At 53.3% G+C, this 12,126-nt stretch overlaps 6 protein-coding genes across 6 annotated transcripts, besides 10 other annotated features; all 6 read left to right on the top strand.

Moving 5' to 3' along the window:
* Positions 1 to 2,891: part of a sequence feature (heterozygous, non-Esmeraldo-like haplotype) that runs on past the window's edge.
* Tc00.1047053508699.80 (hypothetical protein, conserved) lies at positions 317 to 1,042 on the top strand (the record flags this gene model as incomplete). The annotated part of the gene is made up of 1 exon (XM_807558.1): positions 317 to 1,042. One exon carries the CDS (start codon positions 317 to 319, stop codon positions 1,040 to 1,042), a length of 726 nt encoding a protein of 241 aa, XP_812651.1.
* Positions 1,308 to 1,374: a sequence feature (T-rich).
* Positions 1,632 to 1,652: a microsatellite.
* Positions 1,763 to 1,805: a microsatellite.
* Positions 2,006 to 2,028: a sequence feature (AT_rich).
* On the top strand, positions 2,384 to 4,249 carry Tc00.1047053508699.90 (surface protease GP63, putative; the record flags this gene model as incomplete). The annotated part of the gene is made up of 1 exon (XM_807559.1): positions 2,384 to 4,249. The coding sequence occupies one exon, from the start codon at positions 2,384 to 2,386 to the stop codon at positions 4,247 to 4,249; it is 1,866 nt and encodes a 621-aa protein (XP_812652.1).
* Positions 2,892 to 6,823: a sequence feature (areas not merged during assembly with more than two copies in the genome that could not be assigned to a particular haplotype).
* Positions 5,138 to 5,396: a mobile genetic element.
* On the top strand, positions 5,759 to 7,459 carry Tc00.1047053508699.100 (surface protease GP63, putative; the record flags this gene model as incomplete). Its single annotated transcript, XM_807560.1, has 1 exon — positions 5,759 to 7,459. The coding sequence occupies one exon, from the start codon at positions 5,759 to 5,761 to the stop codon at positions 7,457 to 7,459; it is 1,701 nt and encodes a 566-aa protein (XP_812653.1).
* Positions 6,824 to 12,126: a sequence feature (heterozygous, non-Esmeraldo-like haplotype).
* Positions 7,501 to 8,472, top strand: Tc00.1047053508699.110 (elongation factor G2-like protein, putative; the record flags this gene model as incomplete). Its single annotated transcript, XM_807561.1, has 1 exon — positions 7,501 to 8,472. One exon carries the CDS (start codon positions 7,501 to 7,503, stop codon positions 8,470 to 8,472), a length of 972 nt encoding a protein of 323 aa, XP_812654.1.
* Positions 8,576 to 8,603: a microsatellite.
* Tc00.1047053508699.120 (dipeptidyl-peptidase, putative) lies at positions 8,855 to 10,888 on the top strand (the record flags this gene model as incomplete). Its single annotated transcript, XM_807562.1, has 1 exon — positions 8,855 to 10,888. One exon carries the CDS (start codon positions 8,855 to 8,857, stop codon positions 10,886 to 10,888), a length of 2,034 nt encoding a protein of 677 aa, XP_812655.1.
* Positions 11,117 to 11,140: a sequence feature (AT_rich).
* Tc00.1047053508699.130 (cation transporter, putative) lies at positions 11,534 to 12,126 on the top strand (the record flags this gene model as incomplete). The annotated part of the gene is made up of 1 exon (XM_807563.1): positions 11,534 to 12,126. A coding segment is annotated over one exon (593 nt), but the record flags the coding sequence as incomplete, so codon positions are not given.

The following is a 12,126-nucleotide window of genomic DNA, read 5'->3' on the forward strand; positions in this document are numbered from 1 at the left end:
GGGGCGAGTCCGTATGGAGAGTTTTTTAGCGGCTTTTGATCTTTGGGTTTCTTATGGATGAAAGCGAAACCGTTGCCTCTCTTCCAGTGTTCATTGACCGCTCTATTCTCACATTTTTCCCCCGTTAACTCGCCAAGCAGAATCCCTCGAGAAAGAAACACACACCTCCAAAACATCCACAAAACAGCGATAAGAGGCGGGGGATTCTCTCAACTTTTCAATTTAATTTTATTTTTTTCTTAGTATTTACACTGCGACTCCTTCACAGGGCCTGTTCGGCTCTGCGGCGTTTTAGTTTGCCCTGAGTCTCGGCGACATGCGACGTACGAGCGTTTTGCTTGCGGCATCGCCGGGGGTTGGAATAGCCCCGGAGACGACACCTGTCAAGTATGTTCCGTCAATGCTTAACATCCAGAACATGTTGTGGTGGAACGGAAAGCGTAGCCAGTACCGCGCGACCTACCGCGAGAAAACGTGGTATGAGGTGAGTCGTGTGGGCGCCCACGTGAAGGGGAGACGTTCCATCATGCGCCAAAAGTACTCGCCGGAGGCATTGCGGATGGCACTTTCCATGGTGCCAGAATGGTTTGAGGTGGCGGATGTACCACGCCCACCGCAGCGCATTCGTGCGCAGTCTGAGGGTATCGTGGGGCGTTGGTACAGTAACTTCTGGACTTTGCACGCGGTGAAGTATCAGTGTCGTTTGGCCAATGTGGAGTGGCCTTTTGGTGAGCGGCAGCGACCGCGAACAAACTATGAAGAGCCTTTTTTCTTTGTTGACTTTGAGGAGAGCAAGGCAGCACGGGACTACCGTAGCCGTTGGATCAATGTAAATCGGAGTTTGGTGGGCATGTCGAAACGCATGAAGGAGGCGGAAGAGGAGACGCGTTACATGCAATTCCGGAAGCAGCAGGACACTTTTTGGTCCAACCGCAAGGTTCTAGTGAACCGTGTGAAGTCGATGTATAATCAAGGGACCATGACATCGACCAAGGAATTGCCTATTAAGACAATCAACATCAAAGCATTCCTGGCAGAGTGAGTGGGATGGGAGACATGGAGAGAAGAGGGTGAGAGAGAAAAAGGAAGGAAAGAAGGATGGGAGACACGTGCACAGCGTGAAGTGGAAAGGCATCGTGTTCATTCATTTTTATTTATTTTTACGGAAGTTTGGCAGCGGGCAGTCAAAGTAGAATTTCCCTCGATGGCTCAGTGACTCGCGCGTAAGAATTTGGAAGGGGGAACAAATGCGTTGGGGGTGCACCGTGATTTGCCACGGGGGTACTGCTGCTTGCTGTTCTCCACCCTTCTTTTCTTTTCTCTCTCTCTCTCTCTTCTTTCTTTTTACTCGTTGTCTGCATTTTTTTTTTTTTTGCTGGGTGTTGTGTGCGCGTCTGCGCGTGAGACGGTGACACTTAATTGCGTCGATTGTGAATGCGGCGGAGTGATTTTATTGTCAGCACGACAGGAATTCTAACTGGGAGGAGCTCTCTGCCCTCACGACGGGGTAGCTTGGATGCATGAATTGAGGGATTATGATGGGGGAAGGGTGGTGTTGAACGCAGACGGTTGTGTCATTTGTTTTTCTCGCGCTTGTGAAGTTATATCATTTAAATTTATTTATAGTAGAAATTATTATTATTATTATTATTTTAAAAAGGGAAATGTATGCACGCATAAGTAAAAAAAATATACTACATGTAATGTGCGCTACTGTTGCCAATTGGATGAATGGTTCTCTCCCACTTTATTTTAATACAAGCACACACACACACACACACACCACAGACACACAAATACACACATTTCTGGAATGAACTTGCCGCCGTGTCTTTTTGCAATAAAGGGGGGAATCCACCTTCTGACTCAAGACAGAGGAAGAACAGAGAGGGCATGCGCATTTTAGGCAAAAAGGTTTCCACTCACCTTCTGGAAAGCCGCATCGCACGATATTCTGTGTCTTTTGCCTAGATGGATCTTCTGCCGTTTAATTTCTTCCTTGTAGTTAATTTTTTTTTTTTTTTTTTTGCTTCAGTCCGGGGCTTTTTATTTGCTTCAGCTACATTGGTTGGATAAAGAGCACGGTGCTATTCAAATTGCTGTCTGACACATGGTTCCGCACAGTCATTTTATTTGCTCGATGGCAACTGTGAGAAAGAAGGTTTTATGTACGTTTTTTGGCTTCATTAACGCTTTTTTGAATTCCTTTTTTGATTCAGAAGATAAATACGTGTGTCTGGGTTTGTGGCCTCCATTTTACCATGGGGGCGACGGTGACACGAATGATCCCCACAACACCCGTACGCACAACGACAAAGAGAAAAGTGAGGCGTGAATTGGGAGACACTGCAACCACAAGAGTAGTTTTAGCAAACAAAAACAGATGGAGTGCCGTTTGTGTGTGCGCTGCGGTAATTTGTGGTGCTGCCCCTCTGCTCTTCTCCTCTTCCTTCTGCTTCTTCTCCCGCAGACAAGGCCTGTGCCACCACCACTACGACTAACACCGCTGCCGCCCGCACCTCAGGAACAGACACGTTGTCCCCAAGCCATGCGTCAGCCACGCCGCACCGCACTGCTGATGCTGCTTCTGTGGCTCATGATGGTGGTGTGTTGCACCGGTGTTTGCGTTGCCGCCGATCGTGCCGTGAAGCACCGCTGTGGGTTTGACGCGATGATGAAGAAATACGGCCGGCTGCCGACTGCGGTGGTGCGTGAGTTGCCGCGCCGGGGACAGGGCGCCGTGCAGGCGTACACCGCCGCCAGCGAGGATGGGGACGACGGCTGGGCTCCGATCCGCATCAAGGTGTCCGCGGAGGACATGCACGACCCGTTGAGGCACTGCACTGCGGCGGGGGATCTGCGCATTAACCACTTTGGCCGCGCAATAACATGCGAGGCGGACGACGTGTTGACAGAGGAGAGGAGGAACATTGTTTTGAGGCAAATTCTCCCCGCCGCCATTCAACTGCACGCGGAGCGTCTCTCCGTGAGGCCGGTGACGCGCCCCATCGTTATTCCACAGACCGATCTGGGGATGTGCGAGAACTTCACCATCCCACACAAGCACCACACGGTGGGTGTGGCTGGTACTGACATGATTCTCTACGCCAATATTTTTCCGACTTCTGGTCCAACCGCGTGGGCGATACCATGCTTCCTGCTGGATGATGGTCGTCCAGTTGTTGCCGCCGTGAACTTTGACCCGAAGCAAATAGTGACGACAAATGTATACGTGCGAGTGGCAGCCCACGAGTTGGGGCATGCCCTTGGGTTTGGAGACACGCAGTTTTTGATGTTACATATGATTTCCGAGGTCCCCAACGTGCGCGGGAGGCCCAAGGTGTCGGTGCTTTCAACGCCGAAGACGAAGGCGATGGCGCGTCAGTACCACAACTGCCCCACGCTTGAGGGCATTGAGCTGGAGGACGAGGGTGGTCCTGAAACTGTACTGTCACATTGGAAGAAACGCAACATGAGGGACGAGCTGATGAATGGTGATGTGGGGGTTGGGCTGTACTCGGCACTGACGCTTGCGGCGTTCGAGGACATGGGTGTTTATGTGGCAAACTACAGCGCGGCGGAGATGTTGTGGTGGGGCAACAACTCTGGCTGTGGGCTGCTGGAAAAGAAGTGCTTGACCGACGGCATCACCGAATACCCTGATCTGTTCTGCAACCAGTTTTACGACTATCCAAAGTTCTTCTGCACGTACGACCGACTGTCTCTGGGGCGCTGTGACCTGAAGAGGCACGAGGAAGCCCTGCCACAGGAGTATCAGTACTTCGCTGATCCCCGTGTTGGCGGTGATGACCTCTACATGAGCAGATGCCCGTATGTCAATAAGTATTCTAATGGTGGGTGCACCAACGGCGACCCTTCAGTAATGCCTGGCAGTGTCGTTGGCCCAAACTCGCGGTGCGTGAAGGGGCAGGATCTTCAATTCGACGACGAATATATTGGCGATGTGTGTGTGGAAACTCGATGCGGCGACGGCACACTGAGCGTGCGGTTTCTTCGTGACGATGCGTGGCACGAGTGCCAGGAGGGTGAAACCGTCACGCCGCCATCGGGTCCCTGGCGTGGGAGCATTGTGTGCCCCCAATACGCCGATGTGTGCACCGCCTTCCCGAACATCAGCAGCCACCCAATACCGGTCGTTGACCCGCCTCTAGTGGACGACCCGACATCCGCGGAGGGTGCGGAGGGAGACGGGGGTGGGGTTCCGAGGAAGCGGCCGCGGCGACTCTGATTCCGGGGCTCTGCCGCCAATAAATTTATCGGCCAGCGTGGATTGTGGGGCGGGCGGCACTGCGATGGTGGCCGGCGTGCGGCAGGGTCGTGATTTGCACATGGCTTTTCGACCCCGCACTCGCGAGACGCAGCACAGCAGTAATGATAGCACCGTGCAACTGTTGCGCTACTCCTCTCTTCGCTTCTGAAAAACGGGCAATGAGTGTATTTGTTTCCTTGTGCCTGCGATGCGTGGCTTAGCGGACATTTGTGTGCTGGAGGATTGAATTTCTGCGCAACCGCGTGGTGGCGAAGTGCTCTGGAGGGGGGAGACGAGTCCCAGCACCGCATGCACCCACATGCGTCTTTTAATGTGGGCAAGGCGATGGGAAGTCGCTGTGACCCAATGAGTGCGGGGGTGTTCGTGACTGCTGTGCTGGGGGCGGGGACGAGGACCCTCGCCGCGGCGTTCCACACAGGAGGGCCTCTCCTATATCTTATTATTATTATTCATTTTTGCTGCGGGGGAATGGCAGGCGCTGAGAGTGGGCGGCAAAACTGCCCAGCCGTGACTTCTTTGCCCAGCTTATTGGCGTGGGGACCCACCCGACGCGATCCTCCCGCCCCACGCAGGAGGCGAGCGAAAGACGCACTCGACACCTCCTTTTCGTCAGTGATGAATGGTTGTGGGAGTGGGGAGTCGTGCTGGGCTCGCCGTGGGCCACGGAATGCATCCGTCGCAGCCATGGCGACAGCATGGCGAGGGCACGAGGTGTTTACATTTGTTTTTCCTTGACTTGTGCTGGAGGAGATTAAGTCGTCGACTATTTTTTACTTTTCTCTCCTGTGCCCTCTCCTCACTCCGTGTGCGTGCCACTGCGTAGATGGTGTGATGGTGTTTTTGAGTGCCTGTGAGAAGAATGTTATCGAGAGGGCTGGCTGCCCAATTTAATATAAGTTTTGGTAAAACGACGAAAATATTTCTGTGTGATCCCTTTCCCATCTTATGGTCCTTTGAAAGGCCCCGATGGAAGGAGTTAAGGAACCGATAGCGGCAAGACGAATTTTATTTTTATTTTTTCCATCCACCCTCTTTGATTCCGACCTTGCGGCGGGGTCTTGTGGCTGGAGGGCCCAAAGTGTTCCAAATCTTAAGTAATAAATGTCTCCAATCCGAATACACCGCACCGTGGCACGAGGGTGCCTATCCGAATATATAGATGTAGTTGGGACAAACATTGAGGATGTGGCGATGCCGCTGCCTCTCCATGGCCCCCTTATTTCCCGTCCTATTTTATTTGTGCGTATCAGTTCGGGATTCTGCCAGCATCCCTGCAGAACATTTTTCTGTGCTTCGGCTTTATTTGGAGGCTTTGTTTATTTTTGTTGTCAGTGTGTGCGCTGCCCCTCTGCTCTTCTCCTCTTCCTTCTGCTTCTTCTCCCGCAGACAAGGCCTGTGCCACCACCACTACGACTAACACCACTGCTGCCGCCCGCACCTCAGGAACAGACACGTTGTCCCCAAGCCATGCGTCAGCCACGCCGCACCGCACTGCTGATGCTGCTTCTGTGGCTCATGATGGTGGTGTGTTGCACCGGTGTTTGCGTTGCCGCCGATCGTGCCGTGAAGCACCGCTGTGGGTTTGACGCGATGATGAAGAAATACGGCCGGCTGCCGACTGCGGTGGTGCGTGAGGTGCCGCGCCGGGGACAGGGCGCCGTGCAGGCGTACACCGCCGCCAGCGAGGATGGGGACGGTGGCTGGGCTCCGATCCGCATCAAGGTGTCCGCGGAGGACATGCACGACCCGTTGAGGCACTGCACTGCGGCGGGGGATCTGCGCATTAACCACTTTGGCCGCGCAATAACATGCGAGGCGGACGACGTGTTGACAGAGGAGAGGAGGAACATTGTTTTGAGGCAAATTCTCCCCGCCGCCATTCAACTGCACGCGGAGCGTCTCTCCGTGAGGCCGGTGACGCGCCCCATCGTTATTCCACAGACCGATCTGGGGATGTGCGAGAACTTCACCATCCCACACAAGCACCACACGGTGGGTGTGGCTGGTACTGACATGATTCTCTACGCCAATATTTTTCCGACTTCTGGTCCAACCGCGTGGGCGATACCATGCTTCCTGCTGGATGATGGTCGTCCATTTGCTGCTGCCGTGAACTTTGATCCGAGGCAAGTAGCGGTGACAAGCAGGAACGTGCGAGTGGCAGCCCACGAGTTGGGGCATGCCCTTGGGTTTGCAGACACGCAGTTTTTGCTGTTACATATGATTTCCGAGGTCCCCAACGTGCGCGGGAGGCTCAAGGTGTCGGTGCTTTCAACGCCGAAGACGAAGGCGATGGCGCGTCAGTACCACAACTGCCCCACGCTTGAGGGCATTGAGCTGGAGGACGAGGGTGGTTCTGATACTTTACTGTCACATTGGAAGAAACGCAACATGAAGGACGAGATGATGACTAGTGATGTGGGGGTTGGGCTGTACTCGGCACTGACGCTTGCGGCGTTCGAGGACATGGGTGTTTATGTGGCAAACTACAGCGCGGCGGAGATGTTGTGGTGGGGCAACAACTCTGGCTGTGGGCTGCTGGAAAAGAAGTGCTTGACCGACGGCATCACCGAATACCCTGATCTGTTCTGCAACCAGTTTGACGACGATGAAAGGCTTTTCTGCACGTACGACCGACTGTCTCTGGGGTACTGTAGGCTGAAGAGGCACGAGGAGGCCCTGCCACAGGAGTATCAGTACTTCGCTGATCCCCGAGTTGGCGGTGATGACCTCTACATGAGCAGATGCCCGTATGTCAATAAGTATTCTAATGGTGGGTGCACCAACGGCGACCCTTCAGTAATGCCTGGCAGTGTCGTTGGCCCAAACTCGCGGTGCGTGAAGGGGCAGGACCTTCAATTCGACGAAGAATATATTGGCGATGTGTGTGTGGAAACTCGATGCGGCGACGGCACAGTGAGCGTGCGGTTTCTTCGTGACGATGCGTGGCACGAGTGCCAGGAGGGTGAAACCGTCACGCCGCCATCGGGTCCCTGGAGTGGGAGCATTGTGTGCCCCCAATACGCGGATGTGTGCACCGCCTTCCCGAACACCAGCAGCTACCCAATACCGGTCGTTGACCCGCCTCTAGCGGACGACCCGACATCCGCGGAGGGTGCGGAGGGAGACGGGGGTGGGGTTCCGAGGAAGCGGCCGCGGCGACTCTGATTCCGGGGCTCTGCCGCCAATAAATTTATCGGCCAGCGTGGATGGCGAGGCGAGCGGCACTGCGATGGTGGCCGGCGTGCGGGCCATTGGATTTATTTTTGAAAAACGAGGAAGTCAAGAATCCTAGCTTGTGTGTGCATAAGAATGATTTTGGTCAAATGGTGTTGAGTGGCATGGGAGAATTACATCTTGAAATTGTCATGTCCCTCTTGGAGCACGATTATAAACTAAAGTGTCGACTACTACGTGCCATCGTAGAATATCGTGAGGTAGTCCTTGAGGCAGTGGAGCTCCTGCATGGTATTGGGATGTACAATGAGCTCCCATACGTTGAGTGTTCGCTGCGACTCCAGCCACTACTTGAGGAAGATGGCTTCTGCGATCCAGTTCAATATTGTTCCTTTGTTCTTGACGAGACGTTGACGGAGAAATATCTTGCTGGAGCCGCTGGTTCCCGTAATGATCGACGTCGCCGCATGGAGGATCACCACCGTAATGTGAAGGAGGAACTACGAATAAACACCGATGTTTTTTCTCGCGCAGTCACCGATTGCTCTCACATGGGTCCCCTTGCCGGTTTGCCTCTCCACGGCGTGCGGGTCGCTTTGCTGGAATTCAAAAAGCTTGGTGGCACGCAGCTGTCGGAGGGCCCTCTACAGCAGGCCGCTCGTTCTCTTGTATTGGAGCTGTTTCGCTCCGTTTCCAAGGCCAATCTTGCCACGATGGAGCCAATGATGGAGGTGGAGGTGCACCTCTCGGAGGCAGCCTACATTGGTGGTGTTGTGAGCTCTCTGAGCGAGCGTAAGGCCATTGCGGTGGACATTCAAGATGATGGGAGGTCGGTGAAAGCAATCGTCCCGATGCGAAACATAGTTCGCTACACAATGGAACTTTGGAAGGCGGTGAAGGGGCATGCCAGTCTGTACGCACGCTTGCACCACTACCGTGTAATTGAAGAAAAGGCTGTCCTCTCGCGAATCATGAAGAATTTGGGCATTTACGAAGGCCATTGATTGGTGGCGAATGCTGGTGGGCAATACAAGACGACCCTGCCGGTGCAGCGTCAGCAGTGGGAGGGAGCCGAGGCGTCTGCTCCTTCTGGAGGCGTCTTTTTTTTCTCTCTCTCTCTCTCTCTTTCTCTTTCCATGCCTGTTTTTTATTTGTGGATGTCGTGGGGCTGTGGCCTTTCCCTTTTTTTTTTTCTCTCTGTGTTGTTTTACTTCATCGGGGGGTGGTGGCGGCAGTTTGTTTCACACATTCACTCACACCCGGAGGAAAAGAGGAAAGCACACGTTTACATTTGTCTTTCTGAACAGACACAACATTCCATCCGCAGCCGATTCAAAGGGGAAAAGAGGTGTACAGGCGGGCCACATTGGGGATCCATCGGCAAGAATGCAGAAGGTTGTTGTCTCCACGCTTCCAAACAAAGTCAAAACCATCGAAAATGTCTTTATTGAACTAAGGGATGCCACGCGACTTTCGTGCCGGCTGTGGCTTCCGGCAGATGATGTGCCCCGACCAGCCATATTGGAGTACATCCCTTATCGCAAGCGCGATGGTACACGTGGTCGTGATGAGCCCATGCACGGCTACTTTGCAGGCCATGGCTACGCGGCTGTTCGTGTGGACATGCGTGGGAGCGGTGAATCGGATGGCCTTATGCATGACGAATACCTGCAACAGGAGCAAGACGATGCTATGGAGGTGATTGAATGGATCAGCAGGCAGAAATGGTGTAATGGCAATGTTGGCATGATGGGGAAGTCTTGGGGAGGCTTCAATTCTCTTCAAGTTGCGGTGCGTCGTCCACCTGCTTTAAAAGCTATCATCACGGTCGGATTTACCGACAATCGCTTTACGGATGGCATTCATTGGCAGGGTGGCTGTCTCCTCAACGATAACTTCTGGTGGGGATCCATTGTGTTGGCGTATCAGGCACGTCCAATCGATCCAGAAATTGTTGGTGATCGTTGGAAGGAAATGTGGCTTCAACGCCTGGAGAATATGCCCGTCAACATTGCTGACTGGGCTGAGCACCAAAAATACGATGACTACTGGAAGCATGGCTCTGTTTGCGAAAATTACGATTCCATTCAGATACCTGTCATGGCTGTAGATGGCTGGGCGGACGGCTACACGAATGCCGTTTTTAACCTGCTGTCAAACCTGAAGGTTCCCCGGAAGGGATTTGTGGGGCCTTGGGCACACGTTTACCCGCAGGATGGCGTCCCGCAGCCGGCAATGGGGTTTTTACAGGAGGCTGTGAAGTGGTGGGATCATTGGCTAAAAGGTACGGAGAATAACGTGATGGATGGACCGATGATTCAGGTTTGGATGGAGCATGAAATGAAACCTAGTGTTCATCGCCCTGTTAGCGAAGGCCATTGGGTTGGTGTGGAGGCATGGCCTTCTAAAGATGTTACGGAGGAAACGATGCGACTTGAATGCGGTCGTATCGTAGATTTTGCTCACGCCGTGCGACAGGAGCCTGCCTCTGTTCTGCTCAGAACTCCATTGAATCACGGTCTTCTTGCCGGTGAGTGGATGGGCGCTGGGGTTTCAGGCGAAACTCCCGCGGATCAACGTATGGACGACGGCATGGCGATGGTTTTCGACGCCGCGGAGCTGCAGCACGAGCTGGAGATTTTGGGTCGTCCCATCCTCGAGGTGGAGTTAACGTGTGACAAGCCAAAGGCGATGCTGTTCGCCCAACTCAGCGACGTCTCGCCGGATGGCGCAGTGAGTCGCATTTCCTTTGGCGTGAAGAACGTGACACAGGCCGCAGGCGATCAACGAATTGAATACCTCCAAGAGGGGAAGCGGGTTCGTGTCAGGGTTCTGCTGAACTATTGCGCTCATCGTTTTACGAAAGGCCATCGTATTCGCCTCTCTCTTGCGAACAGCCAATGGCCAATGTTTTGGGTATCGCCTGAGATCAACACCCTGTCGTTGGACCTCAGCACGGCCACGCTGCGGCTACCCACGTACCGCGGGCCGGCCATTGCCGGTCCAAACCCGCAGCCAGAAACAGCCGCTCCCACACCCCTCACGGTCCTGCGTGCGGGGTTTGTGGATCGGTCCATCACGTACGACATTGTTAAGGATGAGTGGACATGCATAACAGATGGTGTGGGCGGTGTCTTTGGCGATGGAGTTTACCGCTTCGATGAAATTGGCACAGCCGTGGAGCACAACTTGAGGCGAGAGCTAAGACTCTCCAACAAGGACCCGCTCTCCGCAAGGTACGACATCAAGCAGAAGATGAAGATGGGGCGCCCTGGATGGGAGGCGGATATTGACATTGACACTCGCCAAACGTGTGACGCGAACTATCTTTACGTAACCGCGGAGATACAAGCAAAGATGAATGACGAGATCGTCTTCGAGAAGAATTGGTCGCGTCGAGTGTACCGTGAAGGGATGTGAGTGCTGAATGGGGCCGGCAGGCTGGGGGAGTGGTAGCCGCCTCCCATCTCTGTCTGTCATCAATCACTTCTTTAATATTGAGCAATAAAAGTAAACAAAACCTTTCCCCTCTCCATTTATGCTTTTTTTTTTTTTTTACTTCGAGCGCATATGCACATCTACGGTTTTACCTATTCAAAGGGAAAAAGAGATGCCAGGGTGAGGGAGGCGATCTGCAACCGTGTTTGGTTTATTTTTTTTAATTATTTTTTTGGGACAACCCGACAAGAAGACATGCACGAGTGAAAGGGAGAAATACATAGGAAGGGCTTGGGAAGTGAAACTGGATCAAAATGCCCTCTTCTTGACTTGTTGAAGGGCCTTTGGTTGGTTAGGAATCGTCTTTTTTTTTTTTAATTCTCCACCCAACCTGACATGCACGTCCACGCACGGAGGGGGACGGAGAAGCCGCAAGACTTTTTTTTTTTCTTCGCTTAACTCCTTCCTGCGTTTGCCGCCTTTAAGGGACTACAGAGCATTCCCATTGTTTTTTTTTTTTTTGTTGCTCTTTCTTCGCGTGTCTTTATGTTCATGAGATAAAAGTCGGTTCTTTCATATTCTTAAACTTCACATCGGGCACTTCTGTTTGAGATCCAAGTGGACGACATGCAGAGCACCTCGCACGGAGACCATCACGGGGACCACCATCACGTCGGGCATCACCATGGCGGCTGCAGCGCCACCACGGGGCCATACTCTTTGGGGCTGCATGTGGGAGCCATTTTTATTCTTTTGTTTGCGTCGTTTCTGGGGACGGTTATCCCACTTGCCGGGAAGTATGTGCCGGGTCTGCGGCTGAGCCCATTCTTGTTTGTTCTCGGCAAGTGTGCGGCGACTGGCGTGGTGCTGGCCGTTTCGCTACTTACCATGATTCATCACAGCATGCACAGCTTTGCAGAGGATTGTATACCCAAAGGGCTCCATGCTGATACGTATGACGCGTTTGCATTGCTTTTTGCGATGATTTCGGCGATGCTGATGCAGTTGCTTGATGTCTTGTTGGACGGCATGCTACAGAGCTGGTCAGCCTGCGACGCTGGAGCCCAAACTTCGACAACTGTGGGGGAACCGGGAAATGAGCAAAAACAAGACGGCAGATGTGCGGGCTCATGCGGTATGGAGGGATGTGGGGATCAGCCGGGACCGAGTTGTGAAATGGGAGGGTGTTGCCAGAATCGTGGGGCCCTTTCTGCAGCTCA

This window comes from Trypanosoma cruzi, genomic scaffold, assembly GCF_000209065.1.
Source record: "Trypanosoma cruzi strain CL Brener 1047053517025 genomic scaffold, whole genome shotgun sequence".
NCBI lineage: Eukaryota > Euglenozoa > Kinetoplastea > Trypanosomatida > Trypanosomatidae > Trypanosoma > Trypanosoma cruzi.